General features: G+C 40.3%; 1 protein-coding gene across 1 annotated transcript; it reads right to left on the reverse strand.

Annotated features, from left to right (window-relative positions):
- Positions 1-23,355: 23,355 nt before the first annotated feature.
- LOC120433841 (tripartite motif-containing protein 16-like) lies at positions 23,356-25,487 on the reverse strand. The gene is made up of 2 exons (XM_039600791.1): positions 25,422-25,487; positions 23,356-24,917 (listed from the first exon to the last, which is right to left on the reverse strand). Exons 1-2 carry the CDS (start codon positions 25,485-25,487, stop codon positions 24,009-24,011), a joined length of 975 nt encoding a protein of 324 aa, XP_039456725.1. The 3' UTR covers positions 23,356-24,008.
- Positions 25,488-27,096: the final 1,609 nt, after the last annotated feature.

The following is a 27,096-nucleotide window of genomic DNA, read 5'->3' on the forward strand; positions in this document are numbered from 1 at the left end:
TAGACTAAACTTATCGGCGCACCCCGCCGTGACACAGACATTCATGGAAACATAGAATATAAGGCAAAAACAGAGTTTATACAATTGTAATGAGTGTGAATCTCAATATTTGGTATGGCCATGATCTCCAACAAGCCTGAAATCACTTAAGGAAGTTTTCTTCAAATTTCTTTATGTATTCATCAGGAAAGGTTCTCCAAGCTTTTTGAAGGACACTCAAAGCTCAAAGCTCTTTGGATAGTGGCAGCCATTTCCTTTTAATTTGATCAGTTTTCACAAGTCATATCATATCTTAGTTTTCTGTCTCTAATGATAACTTGTGTTTTATGTCTAGTCTCTTAACTCTACAGTATACATAACATAAAGTATATGCAAAAATGCAACAAGACAGTTTTGTATAAGTTTCATGACCATTTACTGTCTTAACGGTCAACAAGCTTTCCACTGTTGAAAGCTGATAACAGAGAATCAAATGTGTTATGACCATAAACCGAATAAAATAAGTTTTACAGCACCAAACTTTGGAGTTTTTCTGCAGATGTGCAGTAATACAGGTTAATAACTGCTGCTCCATTTTTAAATATGACATGGTGGGATTATTTGAGTCCTGAAAATGAAACGACTTGATTCAACAGGTGCAAATATCTAGCCTTGTTACTGAGACAAAGAAAAGAGCTATATTCAGTACAGCAGTGTTTTTTTAAGATACAGTTTAATTGTAGGACATCAGATTTGCAGTAGGTGAGGAAGCTGTTCACCCACTCTGACTGAATGAGCAGCCACTGAAAAGAAACAGATGAAACCGTGTAAAGGACATTAAACTTGCAGAAACATGATGCAGATAAACCAAAACAGAATCATCAGATTTGTGGAGTGTGGAGACGCTCTGCCTGCTAGACACAGCTCAGGGCAATGAAACATGAAACAACAAGAAACCATGAATTCGTTTAAAAATGACCTATAAAATCAGCAGGGAAAATGTATGCAAAGAAATTGATACTGGTAATGGAACACATTTTTTAACAATATTCATGCCATTGTATGATTAAAAAAAAACATCCAATAACACAATACGTCAGAAAGCAAAAATATTCAGACAAACCATGGATCACAAGGGTTTAGAGAATGCATGCAGAAAGAAAAACAGATAAAAGAATTCATAAAACAAATCACTTAAGAGGCAGGAAAAATAACTTGACAAATATTATACAGGTATGTATAAAGATATGCCAAAGAAATATTGAAGATAAAGAATTAAATAAACAGAATAATCCAAATTTGGCAGAAAAATTGAGTTAAATTGGCATCTGTAGATTGTAATGAAAACCTGATTGATAGAGGGTAAACAGACTGCTTCTTATGAAGCTCTTTTCTACTCTGCCTGAGCACTCAAAGTCAGCCTTGCAGTTTTTTAAGGTTAAGTTGTGACCTTTATACAACATGCCTCATTCACACAAGCATTTTTTTCCTCTGCTTTATTAATTTCTATCAAACATTCACAACTTGGGGCTAGTATCAAGAATATTTTGTATGCAGACTGGAGAAGCGAGGGATCAAACTACCAACATTTTGATTAGTAGACGTAAATTAGTAGGTTAGTGCACCCGAGTGGTAGAAGAAATCCTAACTCAATGTTCTTTACAAGAGTGAAGGAAAACGAAAGCATTAATTTTGTAAATAAGTGTAGATACAAATCATCTACTGTTATGAAAACTGTCAAGAAGATCAGTGAAGGGATTTCAGAACCACTAATATACATTTTGAGATTATTCAGGACGGTAGTTCCAAACTAAATGAAAATAGTTAAAGTTCTGCTGCTGCATAAAACTGAGGATAGCCACCACTTCACAAATTATAGGCCTGTTTCTCAACTTCCACAGTTCTCCAGAAATCTCAAAAATTTGTTCAATAATTGATGACAAAGACATAAATTACTCTCTAAGAGTCAGTAGTTTCAGATCAAACAGTTCAGCATCATTGGCATTAATTAAATCGATCGAAGGATTTACAAACGCTATAGATCAGAAAAAGGATGCAGTTAGAATATTTTTAGATTTTAAAAACCTGTACAGATATCCTGTAAACTACAATGTCATTCATGCCCATGATGATGAGTGGATGTAAGCTTTTTATCACAACTGTACATTTAGACCAGGGGTCTCAAATTCACGGCCCGGGGGCCACTCGTGGCCCATGTCACCCCTACTTGCGGCCTGTATATTGATGTGAGGAAATATATTGCAATTTGGCCCTTGAAGTTACTTTTTTGTTAGGGAGTATTTGTTTGTTGTTGAGTACAATTTCAAAATAAGTTTTTATAGATCTTATAGATCCAAAAATTATTTAATATTAAGACAATATGAGCAGAGAGAGGGGATTGGCTGTGTTAGTTCAGTGAGACAGTTATTTGTAAAGAAAACAATTTTCACTCGCAATCAAAAACTAATGTGTGCACTTATGTCTGCATTGTTAAAAATGAACAAAATTATAGCAGAAGTCCTGCCATGTGTCTGTCCAGAAAGACAGTACCAATGTGTTTATTTGGTAGTTCAATGAAAAGTTTCAGTTAAGAGTGAGAGAAAAAATTGGGTTCACTTTTGCAGTTTTGTCTTGTTATACAATATTTGAAATGTTTAAAAAACAAACAAAACACTACATTTTTGGAAATATTTGTGGGTGTTTTCTTGCTGTTTGTTTGTTTGTTTTTTGTACTACTTGAACACTAAAGTGGCCCTCCAATGAGATGACAGCGCCAGCAGTGACCTACAGCTCATTTAAGTTTAAGACCCCTGATTTAGACCATTTGTTATCAAACACTTTTTATTGGTGTGATCCATTTCAAAACCTCTCCCACCTACAAATTTTCATCAGTCGTTAAAAAATAAGTCCAACTTCTTTCAAACAACAAACGTCTCATGATAGTGATGGAAAAATAAAATATAATACAGACTGAGGCAAGTTTATCCAAACAGTCAAAACATCAATTTTTACACTTCTATAAAACATCAGAAATGAAAGAAAAAGAAAAACTTGTGTGAAAAAAAGGCATTTGAAAGCACTCTGATATGCTGCTTCCATATTTAAGAGATTACACCTCTGGGAATTCTTACATTAATTTTCAATTGTGACATCTCACTGACGCTCTCCTCACAGGTGCTACAAGGATATGCCATTTAAATCATTCTCTGCTGAGCAACGTCTGAAGCATGAAAAAACCTTCCAGAACTGTATACTGCTGTGGATTTTGCCATGAAACATCTTATGAAATAGGTCGCCTGCATTTAATGGATGTGTTTTTCTAACGTGTTTATAACACCATTTTTCTATACAATAACTAATCTTTATAGTTCAGAGTATGTGATTAACAGATTAGAAGGTAGAAAAAATCTAGAGCCCAGAGAGAGTCAGAGCTGACCTGTTTTTTTCTCCCTGAAAGCACAGACAGTTTTTATTGAGATATTTTAATGAGTTTATAGTACAGTATTTCTCTCTCTCTCTGCGAATATGAGTGAATGGAGTTCACCTACCAGTCTCTTTATCTCACTTTCTCTTATCTGTGTGGCCATAATCATTCTAATAAGACGTCTATATATTGTTTATATATCTATATAATATTTATTTGATTACATTTTGGATTCTGGTGTTTATGTAATTGGATAGTCTATATTGGTCTTCACAATCCACAGCAACAATAATAATGAGAGAGAGGATATTGCTTTCTTTTACACTTGCATTAGCAATACATAGAAGCGGTAGTTTTAAAAACATCAATTCACTAGTTACAAGTCGCAGCTCAAATCTCTCTGTTTAAAAGAAAGTGTAACTCTCTGAGTCTCACACTGCCTAGTACCAGCAGGTACGCCAGCTGCTGAAACTGGGGTGAATTGCACCTAAACCTTGTTTAGTCATGGTTACATGACCTGGGCATTTTGAACCACGCTTTGGAGCAGTGTTTGAAAACATCTGCGCTTCAGAAGCTCCATGTGAACACATGCATTTTGAAACTTCCAAACTCGATTTGCACACAGGGGCAACAATCCATTTCCTTTTTCTTTTTTTTTCTTTTTTTTAATTTGCTGTGCTGAGCTCTTCAAGCCTCCAAGACTTTCTTTGTACGATGGCTTTCATCATGCCACTTTAATCTAATCCAATAATTTGCTGAGAGCTGCTGAATTCAAGGTGGCATTTCTCCTACCTCCACTTGAAGAGCATAAACTGAGACACCTGTAATTAGTGTCTGTGTGTGTTCCAGTTCGGTGTCACGTCGTCCCTCACGCTAGCCTGTGTGCTCTGTTCCAAGTTCTGTTTTCTAGTTTTCCAGTTTGGTTTCTGTTTTGATTTTTGCCAGCAATAAAGCTGAGGTTCTTTGAATTTAAGTTTCCGCCTCCATGAGCCAGCATATTGGGTCTCTTTCCTGCCTGCCTGCACGCAGACCATGACAACTAACTGATGAATCACTGCAGCTCCAATATATTGTTGCATTTGACAACCCACTACAGCAACTACAGAATAAAACCAGTAACCAGACTGATGAAAGATTTCAAACATGCTGAATATGAAGAGTAGTATAATTTAAACTCACATGATTATCAGCCATAAGAACAAATTCAGATTTATATTGATGTAAGGTATATAAATGTAAGTACAGTTTGAATCAGTGCAATATTATTTTCACACATCAATGGACCACTGAACTTCTCAGCTTCTAAAATGTAAAGCCTCATTTAGAAACTACACAAGTACATATAATGGTCAGGGATCAACATCAACCTGTCTTCTCTATTTGACTTTAATCAACTCTGCAGTGTCTCCATCAAAGGAATAAAGGCGAATTCCAGCATAGAGCGGCTGAGTGAATGTGGTCTGGACTCTGTGGAGGAGAGTCATGGTTTCAGAGATGCTGTAGAAAGACAGAATACCTGCTCTGTGATCCAGGTACACTCCTACTCTGGAGGACCGAGGACCTGAGACGTCAGTGTGAATGCTGTTGTGCCAAAATTGATTACTGTTTGTGTCACTCCGTAATGCCCAAGATTTGTCATTCCACCCAAAACCACATTCATAAAACCTCCCTGCTCTTTTGATCTTCTTATATGCAGCCGCTACACGAATTCCTCTCCCTCTCCACTCCACCTCCCAGTAACAACGTCCAGTCAGACTCTCTCTACTCAGGACCTGCCGATAAAAAGTAAATCTGTCTGGATGACCAGAATAAGACTGTTTTTCTTTCATTACTGTTACTTTTCTGTTCTCCTCAGATAATAACAGATATTTATTTGTTGTGTTTGGATCCAGTGTGATTTCACATGAATATTTTAAGAATCCAACTCTGGTCTTTGGCTCTGGTGGTGACAGTAAAACATCCTCTTCAGTGACTGTCAGTGAGATGTTTGTCCATACATCTCTTGGTGAGGGGTAGTTGTGTAGAAACTGGTTGTGGTCCTCTTTGCGTAAGAGCTGCTCCAGCTCAACATCTTTCCTCTTCAGTTCAGTGATTTCCTGCATCAGCTGATCAGCAGAGCCATTGATGGCCTCCACCTCCTGTTGAAGCAGCTTCACATCTTTCTCTCGCTCCTGGATTCTCTGCTGGATGTTTAGTCGTCTCACCTCGAGCTCCTTCTGCTTCTCAGTCCTTTCTGCTGCAGCTGGGACTGTTTCATGGCCTTTATGTTCATCCATTGTGCAGAGATAACAGATACTCTGCTGATCAGTACGACAGAAAATCTTCATCACCTCATCATGACAAGAGCAGATGTTCTCCTGGAGCTTCTTGGAGGGGGCCACCAGCTTGTGTTTCTTTAATGGAGCTGCATCATAGTGAGGTTGGAGGTGTTTCTCACAGTAAGAGGCTGGACAAGATAAACAGGACTTGATGGCTTTCAGCTTCCTCCCAGTGCAGACATCACAGGCCACATCTTCAGGTCCAGCATAGCAGTGATCAGCTGGAGCAGCTTGGAATCTAGTCTTCGTCAGCTGCTCCACTAAAGCTGCTAACATGGTGTTTTTCTCCAGGACAGGCCTCGGTGTGAAAGTCTTCCTGCACTGAGGGCAGCTGTGGATTCCCTTACTGTCCTCTTCATCCCAGAAACTTTTAATACAGTTCATGCAGTAGCTGTGTCCACAGGCTGTAGCCACCGGATCCTTCAGTAGATCCAAACAGATAGAACAAGAGAATGTCTCTGAATTCAGCTCATTTTCTCTGTGCGCCATTTCTCCTTTCTGTAGCAGCTGCAGTGTTTGTACTTTGAACTGTAGAGATTAGACTAATGCCTGAACTGAAAGTGCCGATGGTGAATGTGTGTGGAGAGAAGGGAGTGGTTATCAGTCTTAGTCATACATTCGGTAGTTTGGCAGCATTCATATCTTTATTGACAGAGTTATGGACAAATTGAATTGTGTTTGCATGTTCAGTACTGCTTTGAAACAGTTCAGTTACAGAAAACAGGAAAACAAATCCTGATTGTAAGTTTCTGAATTTAGGAAGCAACACCTATTTGGAAGTGGAATGTCACCCCTCTGATAGGGAAGTAACTTGAGGTAGAGCATGAGGTTGAGAAAACTTCTTCATCTAATTGGGCTGGACTAGAACTAGAACCAGTCTGCTGGAGAGGCAATGGACTCTGTTTCAGCCTAGAGGTGCCCTTGGTTAGAAGCAGTGGGTATCCTAGTATCTCCTCAGCTTGCTGCCTGTACACTGGGGTTTTTACTGGTGGACAAGAAGTTTGCTTCCCTGTGCCTTAAAGTGGGATAATGAGTCTTGTCTGTTTTTGCACTTACACACCAAAATGTGTAGTAAGTTCAGAGTACCCAGCCTTCCTGGAATCACTCACTGGTGATTTTTTCTGTTGTCCTTTGTGCCTGATTACCGTTGATCTTCTGTCAGTAATCACTTGAATCTTTGTGGTCGATAGCAGCTGGTATAGTGGCTTGGCAGTGCGTAAGAAGTTTGGAATGTAGGGGCGGGAGTATGACAGGAAACCTAGCATTTTCCTTAGGTCTCCCACAGTCTCAGGTTAAATTCAATTCAATTCAATTTTATTTATATAGCGCCAAATCACAACAAAAGTCGCCTCAAGGCGCTTTATATTGTACAGTAGATAGCACAATAATAAATACAGAGAAAAACCCAACAATCATATGACCCCCTATGAGCAAGCACTTTGGCGACAGTGGGAAGGAAAAACTCCCTTTAACAGGAAGAAACCTCCGGCAGAACCAGGCTCAGGGAGGCGGGGCCATCTGCTGCGACCGTTGGGGTGAAAGAAGGAAAACAGGATAAAGACATGCTGTGGAAGAGAGACAGAGATTAATAACAGATATGACTCGATGCAGAGAGGTCTATTAACACATAGTGAGTGAGAAAGGTGACTGGAAAGGAAAAACTCAATGCATCATGGGAATCCCCGGCAGCCTACGTCTATTGTAGCATAACTAAGGGAGGATTCAGGGTCACCTGGTCCAGCCCTAACTATATGCTTTACCAAAGAGGAAAGTTTTAGGCCTAATCTTAAAAGTAGAGATAGTTTCTGTCTCCCGAATCCAAACTGGAAGCTGGTTCCACAGAAGAGGGGCCTGAAAACTAAAGGCTCTGCCTCCCATTCTACTTTTAAATACTCTAGGAACAACAAGTAAGCCTGCAGTGCGAGAGCGAAGTGGTCTAATAGGGTGATATGGTACTACAAGGTCATTAAGATAAGATGGGGCCTGATTATTTAAGACCTTGTATGTGAGGAGCAGGATTTTGAATTCAATTCTGGATTTAACAGGAAGCCAGTGAAGGGAAGCCAATACAGGAGAAATATGCTCTCTCTTTCTAGTCCCTGTCAGTACCCTTGCTGCAGCATTTTGGATCAGCTGAAGGCTTTTCACTGAGTTTTTAGGACATCCTGATAATAATGAATTACAGTAGTCCAGCCTGGAAGTAATAAATGCATGAACTAGTTTTTCAGCGTCACTCTGAGACAGGATATTTCTAATTTTAGAGATGTTGCGCAAATGGAAGAAAGCAGTCTTACATATTTGTTTAATATGTGCATTGAAGGACATGTCCTGGTCAAAAAGGTTTGTGGTTTTTTAGTCCTTGCACTGGTGCCAATTCAGCAGGATGCATGCAGTAGCCATCTTTGGATACAATCTTTCCCAGGAATTTCACCTTGTCCTTGAACACTTCACACTTTTTTGGGGTCAGCTTCACCGCTTGATAGCTTGATAGCGCTTGATAGCGGCGCAGGACCTCCCTCAGATCACGCAGGTGGTCCTCAAATGACCTGCTTGACCAAATTGTCATCCAGATATGGCTGAGATATTTCATCCCTCAAGCCTGCAAGGCACTCTTCCATAACTGCGCTGGAACTTCCGGTGATCAACGCAGAGACGCAAACTTCCATCCTTCTTGCACACGCAGACGATGGGTGATGAGTAGGGGGATCGGGATTTCTGAATCCATCCTCTGTTCAACAGGTCCTCCAAATACTCCTTCACCTCCTTGTGGAGTGGCTTGGGGACTGAGATGTATGTGCGGCATACTGGGGTTGTGTCATTCAATCTGATCTTTAACTTCAGGGAGGGGATGCATCCCACATCGCTCTCATCTTTTGAAAATGCAGCACACTCTTCACGTAGGACCTTTCTCACCTGCTCCTGCTGATCTGGGGTCAGGTGATCAACTGACACAGGTGGGTCCCATAAATCTTGGCTGCAACTGCCCACCTCCTTATACTCCCCTTTGTGCTGTTCTGGGGCACTGGGGTGCACCCTGTGTTTTCACTAGCACACGTCAACTTGCCCATGTTTTCAGCACTTACTGGTCTTACGTCTACTGGGTAAATAGCCTTCACTTGCTGTAGTCGTCCCAACACTACATGAGGGAGGAGGGTGATGTCATGATTGCTGCCATTCGTGATCAGAATAACCATCCTGGACCGGGTTCCCCTCTGCAGGCCAATGGTAGTTTCATTCAGGTTAACCCCCTCTGGTAGTTTTGAAATGTCCTCTGGTTCAAAAAGAACCTCTTGTTTCAGGGGGAGGGGACCTGTCCTCACACTGCACTTAACCTCCCTGCTTTGTCCCGCTAGAATCACTATCTTTTGTCTCCCAACTTTCACCACACCCTCCTCATCATTTTTGTGGCAGCGTTGCATGATGTTGATTAGCACTTCTGCTTTTTTACAATCAATCAAGAAGGCTTCCTTTACCACAGCAGGTGTAACGACTGGATGCTCCTCCATTCCATCCTTTACAAAATGCTCAATCACATTATAGCCAATGATAGGTGGCTCTGCTACTCCTGGCTCTTTTGAGTCAAGCACAGGGACAACTAACTCTGGCTGCGGATCTCTAGTTGACCCCAGCCTAAATTTGAGCTCAACCCAAACTGCAAAGGGTATGGGTGTTTGGTTCGCTGTTTTGCCCACCAGAGCCTCATCCTCAACTAGGAGTTCACGTGTGCTTCTCAGTTGGATATGTGGAAAGCAGGACTTCCTCCAGTTCTCATTAATGATAGTCACCTGTGAACCTGTATACATACACCCGACCAGGGCTCTCAGCTTAGCCTGACAGCGTAGTGAGAGATGATTGGCATACGTGGCACCCACAGTTTCTTTAGCCTTGCCACTTTGCTCTAATTCTGCTCCAGCTGTCTTATTCGATTCCAAAGCAGTTCATGCAACTTGTCATCTGCTTCTGTGTGGATGGGAATTAATGATTTGGGAGGGGCAATGGTCTGGATTGCTACTTGAGTGCCCTTCGATCTTTCTGCTGCCCCCCTTCGTCCTCTACAGCCCCTGGAGAGGTGTCCTGGCTGGCCACACTTGAAGCAGTGTTCACACCGATCATCTGTTCCCTGCTCCTGGCATGCCTTACATCCCCTCCCCCCAGTGGTTCTTCGTGGGCGAGTGGGGCCTTGAGGGGTGGTGATGCTCCTCCTTAATTCAGCCATCTCCTCTCTCAGCAGCCTGACTGTTTCATGCAGCTCTGACTCTGGGGAAGCAGCTACAAGAGGTGTTCTGCGGCTCTTGGGTTTCACCACTTCAGCTCTTGAGTCCCCAACCTAGTTTCGGTTACACCCTGACCCAATTGACTGGCTTGCCTTTCCGTCTGGAGTTCATTTACTTTTACAGATTTGCTGCCTGTAGTTTTCTTTTGCTTCAATTGCCTTTCTAATTCAACACTAGCTGCTTCATTCATCTTATCAATGACACCCGAGTGTCATCAAGATAGGGCTTAAGCTGAAACTTGATAAGGTCACTCAGTAGCCCAGTACTAACCGACCTCAAGAATTTCTTCTGGATGAGCTCAGGGCTTTATTGTTCATCGGACCCTGTGTCTTCCGATGCCAGCAGCAGCCTCTCTTTTAACTCAATTGCTCTGAAGAGGAAGTTTTGGGGAGACTCACGGCTGTCTTGTGTGACGTTCACTAGTCTGTGATACAAATCTGTGGTGCTGTCTTCTTTAAAATGCCCCTCTAATATGGCCTTCAATTGGGGGAGGGTGAGATCACGTTTAATCTCGAGCATGGCTCTAAGACTCAAACCCTGGCTGACAGACTTCACCACAGCCTCTATAACCTCCGCTTCACTGTGTCCGTTGTTCAGACCTCAATCAATCTGATGCATCAAGTTGATGTATGAGAGTCTGTCCTTTTGGCCCTTCTCCCCGATTTGGCCACAGATCTTGAATTCCCTCTTTATCATCACTTCCGAAAGGCAGTTGGCTGCGACAGGCAACACATTTTGTGGGGTGGTCGGCTGACCTGGTGGTGTCCTCTCCACCCTTTCACTCAGCCTCCTAATTTCTTCCTGCAGCGCTTTGCTGTTTCTCTGGAGCTGTGCGTATCTCTATGCTAAATCAACTTCTTCCCTTGTTTCCTGAGTTCCCTGTGGCGAGCCTGTTGTATTTCTTCCACTTTCTGTGTTTCTGGTGCTCCCTGTCGCTGGGTTGACACTTTCTAACAATTTCTTTAGATAGTAGAGTACAACATCCTGTTCTTCATTATTAATAGCCTTGTCCATAGATTCTGTAATTAATTTTCTTAAAGTTCATCCTGTTGTGACATTTCCACTAGGGATTTTAGCTTCAGCACACACCCCTTTGAGTTGGTCAAGTTGTAGGTGCCAGAGTGTTTGGGACACAGTCTCTGCCAGCTCCACTAGGTCCATCATGATTGCTGTAGCCACACCCCTTCCTTATTTTCATCACGCTGGACATGACGTTAATAATCCCAGCAGTGCCTCCAATATTTGTTGCACACAGTTAGCATATAGTTAGAGATGGATCAGGTGACCCTAAATCATACCTTAGTTAGACTGGGGTGTCTGGTGCATTGTTACGAGCCATTCAGCTCTTGTACAACAATTCCCAATGAGTGTTAGATTCCGTCAGTGCTGCGATTTGTTACCAATTCTGTTCATTGTTTTTATACAAGACAATGAACACAATATCTAGTTGTCGCCAATAGGTGGCCTCAGATTCTGTTTTTTACAGATGACATGGTTCCGTCAGCTTCATCATGTGGTGGCTTCCAGCTTTCACTGAAGCGGTTTGTAGCCAAATATGAATCAGTGAGAATGAGAATTGGCACCTCCAAGTCTGAGTCCATGGTCCTCAGCCAAGGTGGCAGGGGAATAATATGAGGACAGCCATACCAACATTGCAGATGGACCAATACTGGCAGAGCCGAAGGATTCAACCCATAACGACAATGTTTAGTTGCTAGTGGAGTATGACCTTTGTGCCGAGTATGACCTCTAAGCCCCAAAGTCAAAGTGGGATATGCTCCCAATGGGGGTGCCACAGATATCCGGACAGATAAACTGTCCAGATATCTGTCTGTATCTCTCCAGATACAGACAGATAAACTGATGATGGCCAACAAACAGGACAAATAAGTGGTCGACTAGTAGACGAAGAAAGCGATAGTGATAGATAGAGAAAAAGATATATATCTTATATATATATATATATATATATAGATATATATATAGAGAGAGAGAGAGAGAATAGATAAATAGACAGATAGATAGATAGATAGATAGATAGATAGATAGATAGATAGATAGATAGATAGATAGATAGATAGATAGATAGATAGTGTTGGGAATAATCAAGAAGTGAGATAGCTTAATATACTGATGAAATGAAGAAAGCAGCTTACACTCCTTTGATTTCCAGAGTCAGTGTGTCCCCTCCCCTCATAGCACCCGTGCCCAGTTGGCCCCAGTATCAGGCGAAGCATGGAAGGCTGGACAGCCCATGACGGGTAAGATCCCACCTCGAAACCCTGGGACAACCTAAGGCAAGGCGCAGTCACGATTGCTTGAACCTAGGTCCCTAAGTGAGCTTGGACTCACTGGAGGAGACGGGACTTCAAGGGTAAAGCCGCTGGGGCAGAGGGGAAATGTCATTAACAATGACGAGTGATGAGCCAAAGAGGGAGACACTCACTGTCTTTCAGGGTGAATTGTTCCCTGAACCTGAAAATCAAGCTCTAACTTCTGGCTGAGGACAAGGAATGTTGTTATTTCAGGAGGAGATCAAATTTGGGAAAGAGAAAACTGACTGTTTAAGTGGAACCTTGTGAGGGAGTCTGAAAAAACCACGAAAAAGAAACATATACACAATCACACACACAAATAGAAAATGCGTTAACCTTAGAATACAAAAGAGCTCATGAAGATCAGATAGCAGGTTTAGCATAGGAGTCTGTTTATCATGTTGTCCAACTCGCTTAGTGTGTAGTAAGTTTTCAGAAGAGAAAATTTAGAATTTAGTGATGATGGTGTGCAAGTTGTGTGGTGTTTAACGAGATTTTCTGTGTATTGAGCAGGTGAGGTGATGTTAGTTGACCTGAGAGTGTCAGGACCCTGAAGAACTTGTGGCAAAATGTTCTGTGTTTAAGATTGTTGAGGTTGTTGTTGTAGTGATGGGTTACTTCTATCGGTTAGATTTGTGTTGTTTTCTTATTTTAATAGAGGGAGTTTTATCAAACATGCACATGTCTAAGGGGTCCATCATTTTGTAACAGTGCACTTAGAAAAACCTGTCAGGTGATTTTGTTTTGTGTTTTGATGAGCTAATAATCAGCTCTCTTCTTCTCATTTTTGTTCTAAGCAGGCCTGCAAAAGAGTGGATAACAGCGCTGAAAATTCTCGGTGACCTTCTCCAGATTACAATAGGCAGAGGAGAAGGCTAAGTCTCTGTCTAAAAAGGATTGCCGCGAGCCAATCCAGTCTAAAAGCAGAAAGAACTATTTTCTTAAAACAAAGTAAAACAAATAAATGAGTTGATGTTGCTGAGAGTGAAGACTGAATATTTGCGAGATAGTCTCCACTGTCAGCAATACCTGATGTTAATGCATGTGAGTGAATGTGTGTAAATGGATGGTGACTGGACGGACGAGGCAGACCATAGGTTGGACCGACTGGACACTGAGATAAAGACTGGACTAAGGTTAGACACATGACTGATAACTTTTCTGTTTTAAGTTTTCTTTCTTATAACACAGATTGGATCATAAGTGGGGAAAAATTGAGTATGAAATGTGAAGTTCTGGTTAACATACAGGTTTTTGTTTCTAGGAAGTTCCAAGGATGCAGGCTGTGGATGGAGCCAAGAAAAGATTTGACATAATGATTAATTTGATTTCATTCCTTAAACACAGGTTTGAAGGGCGGAGCATGTATACCTAATATGATATGACTAACCTTTTTCTTTTAATTTCCTAAGCTCGAGTGAAGGATTTTGAGTTTGTAACACATAAGATGTGTCACAAAAGGGGGGAGTTATAGGATTTAAGGTTTAATTTGAAATGGGTTTTAGGATCGTTTTATGACGTTTGGGGTTTTGATAATTTAGATATAGAAATTGTTTTGTGGTTCTTTTTGATCTGTTTCTATGCTCAGATGGTGATGGTTTATACCTTACCCTGGGCGTGTTTAATAAAACTAAAAGTGTTGCTCACACACATGAAGGGCATGGAGATTAAGTAAAGTTAATATAAAGGACAGAGCCCAGAACATGATATGGTGAAACAACTTTGAATGATTAAAGGAACCTTAGATGAACACAGTAGATTAGTGAGGTGTAGCAGAGAGAGGCTGTTTGTTTTCTATCCTTTACAGGAGAAGAGTTCAGGACCACAGCGACCACAGGGGTGGCAAGAATCCTGGAAGCCTGAGATCGAACGGAACCAACCAGAGAAAGGAGAAAAACAGAGCACAAATACACCTAGTTGTTTATATTACAAAGAAGATCAAAAGCTTGTTAGACACAGGTTATAATGGAAGCATAAAAGGGATGAGAGGAACTTTACATAACATAGAAATCCTGCAACAATTCGTAAATTGCCCAAACACAGTGTTCAGACCGGATATGCGCTACCCGTTAAAGGGGTCAAGAAATCAGGCCTAAGTTTGAAAAATGAAATGGGTTAACTCGATAGAGGATGTTTCCAAAGGTCGAGAAAATAATGTAGGACCTTTTACCAGGAGAAAGCTAATTGTATCTTTTACACTTTACAGTGTGCACTGAGGGAAGTCAGGAATAGTTTAAATTAGGATTGAAAAAAATTAAACTAGGTGAAAAGGGGGTGTAGCAAGTAGATTTAGGGCAGCTCACAGCCTGGCGTGGCATAAAGGGCCGTCACACAGCTTAAGTTATTTGTTTGATTTATTTTAAACATTGAAAACATACAACCCGTTGAGGAGACAGATAGGGTTGGGGAATTGAAAGGTTTTGTTTGTTTAGCATAATTTCTTTTGTTATATTTTAGCTTTAACAGGGAACATGCCTCTCTGGAGCTTCTCTCCTGATGCTACCCTGCCAAAGACCCTTATCCATAGAGACTATGTCAGCTCCCAAACAGACAGCAACAAACCAAATCTAGCAATAAAACAACTTAAACATTAATAGTAACAAAGCATGAACAATACAGAATCCACATCTGAACCGAAGAATAAAACAGTGAAATGTGGATTATTAAATATTAGGTCTCTCTCTTCAAAGCCTCTGTTGGCTCACGCCGAGCGGTCGCAGCAGATGGCTGCCCGCACCTGAGCGTGGTTCTGGCGGAGGTTTCTTCCTGTTAAAGGGAGTTTTTCCTTCCCACTGTTGCCAAAGTGCTTGCTCATAGGGGTCACAAGATTGTTGGGTTTTTCTCTGTATCTATGAAGCGCCTGGAGCCAATTTTTGTTGTGATTTAGCGCTATATAAATAAAATTCAATTGAATTGTATTGAAGTAAACTTAATGTGATAAATTAGGAATTAGTTCATTTCTCAAGTGAAAAATGAAAAAGGGGACTGGTGTTAGGAATAAAAGAAATATTTTTAATGTGTATCTGCTCATTATCCTGTTTTATGTACTTTAATAATGAAGGCTTGTAGAGCAAGGCCACCTTTGACTTACAAACAAGAGCTCAGCCAGACTGAAAAACAGGAAGTTTTAGTGCACAAGGCATATTAATAGATATAGACACAAAAAACTCCCCATATAAACAACGTTCAAGCCTGTGTGACGTGTAAAGTACCGAAATAACACCATATAAGTCACAGCTGATGATTCTAATGTTAGAGAGCTCTTGCAACTGGCGTTTGAGCTGTGCAGAGGTCTCTCACCCCCGGAAGACGATTGAATAAAGAAAGACAGGTACTTATGTATGTCAGCATAAGGTGGAGTCCAACAGAAGCAAGGCACCCTACATGCGCACAGCATGCAGCAGGGGTTGCCAAAATAATATAGAAAACAGCACATGCAGTGAGAGAACACCCACTAAAAGTTCTGACTAACACATAGTGTGGTGGCATATGTGAACTCGCAGGCGTTCACTATGACATCATTAGCACAACAGAGACTGAGTCTGCAAACAAGGAACTGAATTTGAGAGAGGTAGCGGGATCGATGCCCGCATCCTCCACCAAATGAAGCGAGATCGGTCAACTGTAGACCAGACAACAAACGACGGAGGCCCAGAAAAGTACAATCAAACGATGAGTTTATTGACAACGGAGAACAACCATCAGCATATGGCCTGTTTTGCTCTGACAGAAATACACTGAGTTCTGGTTTTATAGCATAGAGGATCATACCCCCACATACACGTCAATACAGGTCAAAAATACATTATGTCCAGTCATTGTTTACAGACAAGGGTACATCTTGTACATCTCTAATAACTATGAACAGACATATAACTTCTCTTTTTGATAACACCTTCCTTTTAAGGTAATAACTTCAAGCTTCAGGGCCTCTAAGGGCTAATAATGGACCCTCGTCCTCAATCACTAAGTAGACTGAATTGGCGCAGGTCTCAAATAAGAAGCAGAAGACACTTGGGCCTTCGCTCAGGCCTGCTACTATATTTATGTGTATTGTAAGCATGCATGCAATTAACCTGCTATGTTCTCATCTTCCCTCAACATGTATCACCTGGACACTCTCACCAGTGAAGCTTAAAACCCTCTTGGATAGAACATCAACTCTAAACAAGCACAGTTATGCATTGTGTATAGAATGAACTCAACCTGTGAATAGAATGAATGTGATGACAAACATATTCAATGCAATATGAACCCTGTAAACAATATTACTGATAAAATAATACTGTAGAACATGTTATTAATGCATTTATCATAAGGCAGATTATATGGCAGCAATAAAAGAATCTCTAAATCCCAACAATAGATAGATAGATAGATAGGTGGATGGAGCTGTAAGATATTTATGATTAATGCTGATTTAATGACCAAACGCAATGACAAAGCTTGGGAATATATTAATAGTTATTTACTATGTCATTTTCATGCAGTCTGTGAACCTGCAGTTGGACTGCATGAACATTTTTTATGTGTCTCAGTAACTAAAGCCCTGCAGCGAGGAAGGGTCCACAGAAAGAACAATACAGACTGAGGCAGTCTCTGTGGTCCTCATACCTTTTTGATCCATATCTCTCAATAATCTGTTTTTATTGAACAAATGACTGAGGTGACAATTTTTCAAGAACTCTGCAGCAAGATTCCTCGCTTGCACCAAGTCTGCTCACGATATTAAACTTTTTCTTCTCCAGCTTCATTGGCTCTTCATTTCCCAACATATCCAATATAAGATTCTGCTCTTCTTTGTGAAAGCACTCAATGACTTGGCACCCCCATATCTTTCAGTCCTTCTTCATACTTACAGTCCTTTCTGTGCTCAACTGCTTCAACAGCTCAGCTGCTTCAATTACTCTGCTGACTGCTCCTCAATGACTTAGAATCATTAGTGCCAGAGCCATTAGTCGTGCTACACCTTGTCTTTAGAACTTATAACCCCTTCACCTTCATCAGCTGGACTCCTTGGCACAGCTCAAAACCCCTCTTTTTTCATCAGCATATGAAACATTGTTTTATATACGTTATAATCATATATTTCCTTTCACTGAAGCGGTTTGTAGCCAAATATGAATCAGTGAGAATGAGAATTGGCACCTCCAAGTCTGAGTCCACGGTCCTCAGCCAAGGTGGCAGGGGAATAGTATGAGGACAGCCATACCAACATTGCAGATGGACCAATACTGGCAGAGCCAAAGGATTCAACCCATAACGACAATGTTTAGTTGCTAGTGGAGCATGACCTTTGTGTCGAGTATGACCTCTAAGCCCCAAAGTCAAAGTGGGATATGCTCCCAAGGGGGGTGCCACAGATATCCGGACAGATAAACTGTCCGGATATCTGTGGTGTGGGCCTGTCTGATCATTACTGTGTTTTCTTTGAAAGTAAAATCTCAGCCCACACAAATATATCAACAGCAGTGATCACAAAACGGTGTATAACTGAACACAGTAGTGAGATCTTTAACCAGGTCTTCCCATTAACACCTGACCCGTCCAGAGGTTCAGTCAATGAGCTCGTCAATAGCTTCAATGCTAAAATGTTAAACGTAATGGACACTATTGCTCCCATTAAGGTGAAGGTTATCTCTGGAAGGAAGAAGTCTCCATGGAGAAACTCCACACTGGTGAAAAATGAAAAAAAAGAGTGTAGGAAAGTTGAGCGCAGATGGAGAAAAACAAACCTTCAGGTTCATTATGACATCTATAAAGAGAAACTTCACAATTATAATTTACAACTGAGGAGTGCAAGGAGGTCCTACTTCTCTGACATCATCATGAAAAACAGTCATAATGCTCGGGTCTTATTTTCTACAGTTGACAGGCTAACAAACCCTCCTGTGTCAGTGGCAGCTGAACTTCATTCGACCGTGGCCTGCAATGACTTTGCCAAATTCTTCACAGAAAAAATCCAAAAGATTAGACAAGCAATTGGTACATCAACAGCATATTCAGGATATGTACTGTGTCCACCGAAAAACTGTTTAAACACCATCAAACAGTTTCACCCTATTAACAGCAAAGACCTGGAGGACATCTTAGGTCAACTGAACTCCTCCTCTTGCTGTTTAGATGTCCTGCCAACAAGTTTTTTCAAAAAGGTCTCAAAGACTTTAGAGTCAGACCTGTTACAGATCGTCAACTTTTCTTTAATATCAGGTGTGTTTCCAGAACCACTAAAAACTGCTGTAATTAAACCTATACTGAAAAAAGACAATCTTGACAAGACACAAATGAATAACTACAGGCCGATCTCAAATCTCCCATTTTTAAGTAAGATAATTGAAAAAGCAGTTTCTCAACAGCTCAGTTACTTCTTAAAACAGAATAACTGCTATGATGCCTTCCACTCAGGTTTTAGACAGAACCACAGCACTGAAACCGCTCTGACCAAAGTGTTTAATGACATATGTCTGAATACAGACAGTGGAAAAATGTCAGTCTTAGTTTTACTGGATCTCAGTGCAGCAATTGATACAGTTGACCACAACTTATTACTCAAACGACTGGAGAACTGGGCAGGTCTTTCAGGAACTGTACTAAACTGGTTCAAAACATACTTAGAAAACAGGAAATACTTTGTATCAATAGGTAACTTCACATCTGAGCAGACAAGTATCACATGTGCGGTTCCCCAAGGTTCCATCTTGGGACCCCTTCTGTTTAACATTTACATGCTCCCACTGGCACAGATTATAAAGAACAACAAAATAAACTATCACAGCTATGCAGATGACACACAAATATATATCACAATGTCACCAGGAGACCGAGGCCCTGTACAGGCTCTTGGTAAATGCAATGAGGAAATTAATGACTGGTTGTGCCACAATTTTCTCCAGCTAAACAAAAACAAAACTGAGGTAATAGTCTTTGGTGCCAAAGAAAAATGATTACAGGTCACCAGAGAACTTCAATCTATACACCTAAAAACGACAAACCAGGCGAGAAATTTGGGTGTAGTGATGGATGCAGACCTAAACTTAGAAAAACACATTAAGACAATAACAAAATCAGCTTATCAGCTTACTATCACCTCAAGAATATATCAAGGATAAAAGATCTGATATCTCAACAGGACCTGGAAAAACTAGTCCATGTATTCATCTTTACTAGGCTTGATTACTGTAACAGCATCTTTACAGGTCTACCTAAAAAATCAGTCAGACAACTACAGCTCATTCAGAACTCTGCTGCTCGAGTCCTCACTAAGACCAAAAAAGTGGACCACATCAGTCCAGCTCTGAGGTCTTTACACTGGCTGCCTGTCCGTCAGAGGATAGACTTTAAAATTCTGATGCTGGTCTATAAAGCTCTGAATGGTTTAGGACCAAAATACATAAGTGACCTCCTGACCCAGTATGAACCTTCCAGATGTTAGGAGTTGGGTTTTGGTTATGTGGTGTTTTTGTCTGTATGTGTTTTTGGTGCCTCCCTTTTTGTATAGGTAGGCGTGGCAGTGAGTCACTGAACCTGGCACACCTGTTACTCATCAGATGCTTTCTTCAGAAGTGTTCTTTAGGAGCTACCTGACAGAAGATTAGTGTCGGAGTATTGGCGTTTTTGGAGAGTTGAAATTTTGCCCCTGCCTGTTGGAGCCCTTGGATTACTTTTGGTGACTGTAAGGAGTTTTGTTTCCTCCCTAGGATTTTGCCTCGACTGGAGGTTTTGGGCTTTAAACAGTGCCAAGTAAGCTCTCCAACTCTCTGTAAAGTTTTAAGCTTTTCTCGGTTAACAGGCAAGACCCTCCTAATTCTCGTCCCTCTCCTTTTTTAGATCGAGTGCACTACCTATGTGTGTTTTCATCACCAGCACGTCCTGGCTCCGCGTCCCCATTCATACACCGTTGTATATATGTTGTCCTTGTAAATACTTCCCCCCCTCACTGTAAATAAACTGTCTTCACTGCAACTCTGCCTCCGTGCGTTCTGCTTTCTGGGTCCATCTGCATTTGTCATAACACCAGATCCCTCAGGTCATCTGGATCCGGTCTTTTATCAGTCCCCAGAGTCAGAACCAGACACGGAGAAGCTGCATTCAGCTTTTATGCTCCATATATCTGGAACAAACTCCCAGAAAGCCTCAGATCAGCTGAAACACTCAGTTTATTTAAATCCAGGTTGAAGACTCACTTATTCTCAGCTGCATTTGAATAAAGCACCAAATCCGCACTTTTAAGCTTAAATTTCAAAACTTACATTTTAACTACTGATTTTATCTACTGTTCTGAATTTATCTACTGTTCTAATTTTTGATTTTATATACTGTTTTGTTTGTTTGTTTGTTTGTTTGTTTTAATCAGTTTTAAATCATGCTTTTTATTTGTTTTTGTTTTTAATGTCTCTGTAAAGCACTTTGAATCACTTTGTTGTTGAATTGTGCTATATAAATAAACTTGCCTTGCCTTGCCTTGAATTTAAAAACTCTATAAGTATTGTTGTAGTTGTTAATTTTGGTTTGAAACATAACCCTGACCCTTTCCTAATATGCTTTTGGGTTGCATCTTCCTGCAACGCCCTTATCACTTTCAGTCATCAGGAACTAATAGACATCGGCCTCAGCGTGAACCCGGACTTCATGTCAGATTGGACTGACAGCATCCCACCTGAGATTGTAAGGCTGTGGGGTATTGTTGGTAACAGCAAGCAACACAGGCTGCTCAGGCAGAGGAAACAAAAGCAGGGCTGCAGAGCTTGCTATCCCGTTGAGCTGCAAAAACAACAACACAAACCCCTGTTTCCATCCATCTTTTTCACAAACGGCAAATCCCTCGCAAACAAAATAGAGGAGCTACAATCAGAAATTTAATTCAACCGCTTTGTCGGGGAGTTTTGTCTACTGATTGTAACTGAATCCTGGCTTTTAGGGATTGTTAAAATATTCTGATTCTGATTTTGACATCCCCGATGGCACTGAGGCAAACCGTAACAACACCCTAATAAAGACTCTGGCAAGGAAAGGGGTTGTGAGCTCTGTCCCTATGTACTTCAGGACTGGTGCTATAACATTAGAACTATAGACAGTCACTGATCACCAGACTTAGAGGCCATGTCCATTCAGTGCAGGCACTACTATCTACCTTGCAATTTACCATTGTTTACATGCCCTCCCAGATGCTAACGCTAGCTCAGCACTCAATCACCTCCAACTTATCATCAGCAAACAGCAGAGAGAGCGCCCAGAGGGGATCCATATTGTTCCGGGTGTGCTATCATGCCATCACGTAATGCAAAAACAGCTGGAGATTTTTTGAAATGTATCTTTAAAAAAATCTTTGAAATTGCTTTATCTCCAGTGGATCATAAATGTAGTTCACGGCGAGACCGTTAAGGCTGGTAGGCCTCCTGGTTCAAAGGCTAAGAATATTACAGAGACTGTGGGGATTTTATAGACAGTAATAACGATCCTTAAACAATGATTAAAAACGATGCTTCGTTTAATCCATGGCTCTGTTGCATTGCAACATTAGGCTCAAGCAGCCCCAGATTTCCAACAACACAACAGCAGCAGTGAATATGATTCTGTCATAGTTCAGCATGGAGCTAGAGTCTGTCCACAAACACAGAGAAACACAAAAAGGTGCTGTTACAGTGACTGTGACCTCAGACGGAAAGAAAACTTTTTTTTGTTGTTGTGTCCAAAAGCCGCCCTATATTACAGCAATATCCATTAAAATGAATTATTAACAGGTTCACCATCATAACTCTTTTTGCCCCTCCTACTAAGGTAACAAAAGCTTCCAAAAAGATAGAGTGAAGGCTATTTTATTTTATGCCTTAGTTTAGGTTCTCTGTATACCATCTTTTATTTGACATTACTGGTAATTATTATTTCTTTTTCAAAAGTGTTTTCTTTAAAACATATAATTTTATTATAGCACAGAAAGACAAACCATCTCATTAAACTATTAAACACTGCAATTTTTGACATTTAATCCAATTAGCAGTGCATTTTAAGAGACTGTGATTTTCTTTTTTAAATATTTATTATTGCTCATACACAATGCACAAGTATTTCTTATCAAATGAATTAACAAAATAATCAATAAAAAGCTCGAGTACTAAAATTAATGATAGCTGCTGTCACTGTTTGGACTCTGTCGACTTGTTTCTCTCTGATGTTTTATGGAGAAACATGAAGACATTTCACTTGTTGCACTCAAAGAAAGGAGGTTTATTAACAAGAGTCAAACATTTGACCAGAGCATTCTGATAAAGAAACAACAGTTAATTTGGAATATCCCACGTTATGCATATCACGTTATGCTGCAGTTTACAGTTAATTTAGCTGCCATCCTGAACAAAGCCCCGAATAGGAAGACAGGAGGTAAATATGAAACCTCTTATTCTCTTTCTCTGCTGTTTATGTAGTGCTGCTATAACACTGGAGTCTGTTGCTGTTGTTTTAAATAGTTTCTGCAGGATTTTGTCTCTGTCCTGTTTCCCTTTAGTTGTTTTTCTCTTTGAATAAAAAGTACAAAGTTTGCACTGTGATTATAAGTTAAAATTGGGTTTAATTCCGGCAACTTACGAGTTGCTACTACTACTACTCACTGCTAAGAGTAACTAAAGCTTTCAGACAAATATAGTGCTGCTATATATTAAAAGACATCTACGTGTCTCCTTCTTATATAAAGTATTCATATATTCACTTTAAAAGAAAATTATTTTTCTGAGATGAAGTTGAGTTAAGAAGAAGGCATGATGTGATATGAAATGGAAATAAATGTATGTTAATTTTTTACTGAAGCTTTCCATTTGAGTTGAGTTAAATTTCACCACTGATTATTTTTAGTAGAATATTTTTGTAATTTATTAATAACATTTTAAGGTCCACTTATATTGTCAAAGTGAAATGAGACTAGTGTCACTGACTGCATTAGTTAAATTTATACAAAATCTCAGAAGAAAGAAAAACATGAGAAAAAAGGGAGAACACTGTTATGCTACTTTCATATACTGTATTTGAAATGAAACCTTTATTTAACCTTTAAGAACACACAATCAACATTAATAAACAGCAGAACTAATCAAAGAACCAATAAAACAAGAGCATGCTGAACTTTAACCTTCCAGATAATCAGCATGACAGTCTTTATATATACATTTCTTCTTCTTCTTCTTTTTAATGTATGCAACATCCCAGATTTTATTCCTGAGGAGGAAAAATTCATTATGTTGAAAAGTTTTAATTATAAAATGGAACATGAGGCAAAAAAATGTTTTATGAAAAAATGTGTTTTGTGAAAGTAGTTAAGGATCTCCATCTAAACGGACTTTTATGTGTAAACTCTACAATACAAAACAATGATAAAACAATCAATTTTCTAATCATTGACTAACTGATGAATCACTGCAGCTCCAATATAATGTTGCATTTGACAACCCACTACAGCAACTACAGAATAAAACCACTAACCAGACTGATGACAGATTTCAAACATGCTGAATATGAAGAGTAGTATCATTTAAACTCACATGATTATCAGCCATAAGAACAAATTCAGATTTATATTGATGTAAGGTATATAAATGTAAGTACAGTTTGAATCAGTGCAATATTATTTTCACACATCAATGGACCACTGAACTTCTCAGCTTCTAAAATGTAAAGCCTCATTTAGAAACTACACAAGTACATATAATGGTCAGGGATCAACATGAACCTGTCTTCTCTGTTTGACTTTAATCAACTCTGCAGTGTCTCCAGCTGAAAAATAAAGCCAAAGTCCAGCATAGAGCGGCTGAGTGAATGTGGTCTGGACTCTGTGGAGGAGAGTCATGGTTTCAGAGACGCTGTAGAAAGACAGAATACCTGCTCTGTGATCCAGGTACACTCCTACTCTGGAGGACGGAGGACCTGAGAGGACAGTTCGTACTTTCTTGTGAAAAAATGAATAACTGTTGTTTTCACAAAGTAATGCCCAAGATTTGTTATTGTATCCAAATATACATTCAGCTGACTTTCCTACTCTTCTGATATTCTTGTATGAGACTGCTACTTCTATTCCTCTACCGCTCCACTCCACCTCCCAGTAACAACGTCCAGTCAGACTCTCTTTACTCAGGACTTGATCATAAAAGGTGAATCTGTCTGGATGATCACAATAAGACTGTTGTTGTTTCAACTGTGTTGCTTTTCTGTTCCCCTCAGATAATAACAGCTCTTTGTGTGCTGTGTTTGGATCCAGTGTGATTTCACGTGAATATTTTAAGAATCCAGCTCTGGTCTTTGGCTCTGGTGGTGACAGTAAAACATCCACTTCAGTGACTGTCAGTGAGATGTTTCTCCATTCCTCTCTCAGAATGTCCTGTAGTTTATCTCTGGTCTCTGACACAGCTGCTGTCACATCCTCAAAGTAGCTCAGAGGACGAATATTGATGCTGGATGAGTGTGTAGACTCACTGAGTGCTGACAGTGAGGGGTAGTTGTGTAGAAACTGGTTGTGATCCTCTGTGTGTGAGAGCTGCTCCAGCTCGCCGTCTTTCCTCTTCAGCTCAGCGATCTCCTGCTCCAGCTTCTCCTGAAGCTCTTTGACTCGACTCACTTCAGTTTTCTGCTGGGATCTGACCTGCTGCTTCACATCAGAGCTTCTTTTCTGGATGAGACGGATCAGCTCAGTGAACATCTTCTCACTGTCCTCCACTGCTTTATCAGCAGAGCCATTGATGGCCTCCACCTCCTGTTGAAGCAGCTTCACATCTTTCTCTCGCTCCTGGATTCTCTGCTGGATGTTTAGTCGTCTCACCTCGAGCTCCTTCTGCTTCTCAGTCCTTTCTGCTGCAGCTGGGACTGTTTCATGGCCTTTATGACGAGAGTAGATGTTCTTCTGCAGCTTCTTGGAGGGGGCCACCAGCTTGTGTTTCTTTAATGGAGCTGCATCATAGTGAGGTTGGAGGTGTTTCTCACAGTAAGAGGCTGGACAAGATAAACAGGACTTGATGGATTTCAGCTTCCTCCCAATGCAGACATCACAGGCCACATCTTTAGGTCCAGCATAGCAGTGATCAGCTGGAGCAGCTTGGAGTCCAGTCTTCTTCATCTGCATGATGTTTTTCACCAGGACAGGCCTCGGTGTGAAAGTCTTCCTCGTTTCTCCGTCCAGCTGAACCCCTTGCTGTGCCATTTCTCCTCTTAGTGTCAGTGACTGTGTGAGTTTCTCTTCCTTATAACTGAAATTAGTCTGAGCTCTGACCTCAACAACATGTGGTTTTTTGCAGTGAATAGAGCCTGTCAGCTCTGACACGTCATCACTTGTTGGTTACACAAATGTTCAAAGGTCAGATCAGAAGTGGAGGGAATAAGGAAACATCTGAACAAAGGGGACTTCCCTTGTTTAAGAACAAGAAGATGAAGAGCAGGGAGGGTTGTATTTCACTCCAGGAAGTGGTTTGTAAGTGTTATTGTGTTTAACCACTTTATATTTACTGCTCACCTCAACTTGTAAGCCTTAAATAATTAATTACTTAATTAAGTAATTTTGGGGTAAAATCTTGAATATAGAATATAATTCAGCATAAAAGGCATATTTTAATGTTATATTATTTGAATTTACGTGTTGCAATTCTGAAATCCCACAGTTCACTAATGCACCAGATGATTTGGCTGATTTAACAAATTTAGAAACTTGAGTTGAACCAAAGTTATTTTGAGGGAAACATTAATATTTGACATTTAAAATATGAAAATAACATAATTGTCATGGTTCCTGAGGCCTCTCAGGCTGGCCTGTCTTTTCTCTCCCTCTCTCCATTGCTTTTCTGTCTTTCTTGTTTTTCTGTCAGTATTTCTATGTGTGTGTTTGGGGGTTTAATTTCCTTCAGAGGTGGTTCCTCCTGCTTTCTACGCCTTCCTCCAGGTTCCTCACCCATTAGAGATCAGCTGATCATAGTTACCTATGGCTCATTGGCTAATCAGGCTGGCTACTTAAGACGGGACTAGATAGTTGTATGTATGGTTAAGCCAAGTGCATTACATGCATTAGTGAGTACCCTGAAGACAGCAACACCAAAGAAACTCTGCTTACCTGTGATATACTGTCAAGCTGATCCATGCAGGGCTTATTAAAAAAAAATCCTGTGTTTTCCAGGTGGCCGGGGCGCCATTCCAATCAGGTTTAATGAAAACTCTTAGTAATTAATGTTGCGATGATGAAAACAGTTTTCTGTCTCAGAAAGTGTCAGTTACCATGGTAACAGACTCTGTTAAGTCAAACTGTTCACCTGTTTTCTTCAACAAGCACCTTGAGGTGACTGTGGTTGTGATTTGACACTATATAAATAAAATTGAACTGAACAATGTTCTAATAGTTTTGTCGTTTCCTTATGAAGAGGTGACCCTGAGGTATCTACACAGCAGCCATAATAAGAGCTCGAGTTAGAGTTTTCTAAACACTGAGAAAAGGAGCTTCAATGCTTCAACAACCTGTAAAGATGAGATTGTGGAGATAATTTTTCACCTCACTCATAATACAAACATTATTGTAATATAACTACACTTATGTGTGGTGACACATGATAAAAAATAAATAATTTCTGCATTATTATTATTGCACAATTGTAAATGTACTTTGAGTGTGTACCTGTACATTTTTGGCAGGTTAATAAATAGAGAGTCAAGTCTTTCTACTAGAAGATCATATTCTGGTCAATGAATCACAGAATCGTGTTGCAAGAGGCAATATATTTTTTATTTTTTTATTTCCATACAAAAAAAAGAATAAGAGGAAAGTAAAG

Source organism: Oreochromis aureus, linkage group 3, assembly GCF_013358895.1.
Source record: "Oreochromis aureus strain Israel breed Guangdong linkage group 3, ZZ_aureus, whole genome shotgun sequence".
Lineage (NCBI taxonomy): Eukaryota > Metazoa > Chordata > Actinopteri > Cichliformes > Cichlidae > Oreochromis > Oreochromis aureus.

What these genes read in the sequence shown, in the direction of transcription:
- LOC120433841 (XM_039600791.1), bottom strand. Translation starts at nt 25,487, where the DNA reads ATGGCACAGCAAGGGGTTCAGCTGGACGGAGAAACGAGGAAGACTTTC. An exon ending in TCACACCGAGGCCTGTCCTG is followed by an intron (nt 24,918 to 25,421) that starts GTGAAAAACATC and finishes AGATCCCAGCAG; the next exon opens with AAAACTGAAGTGAGTCGAGT.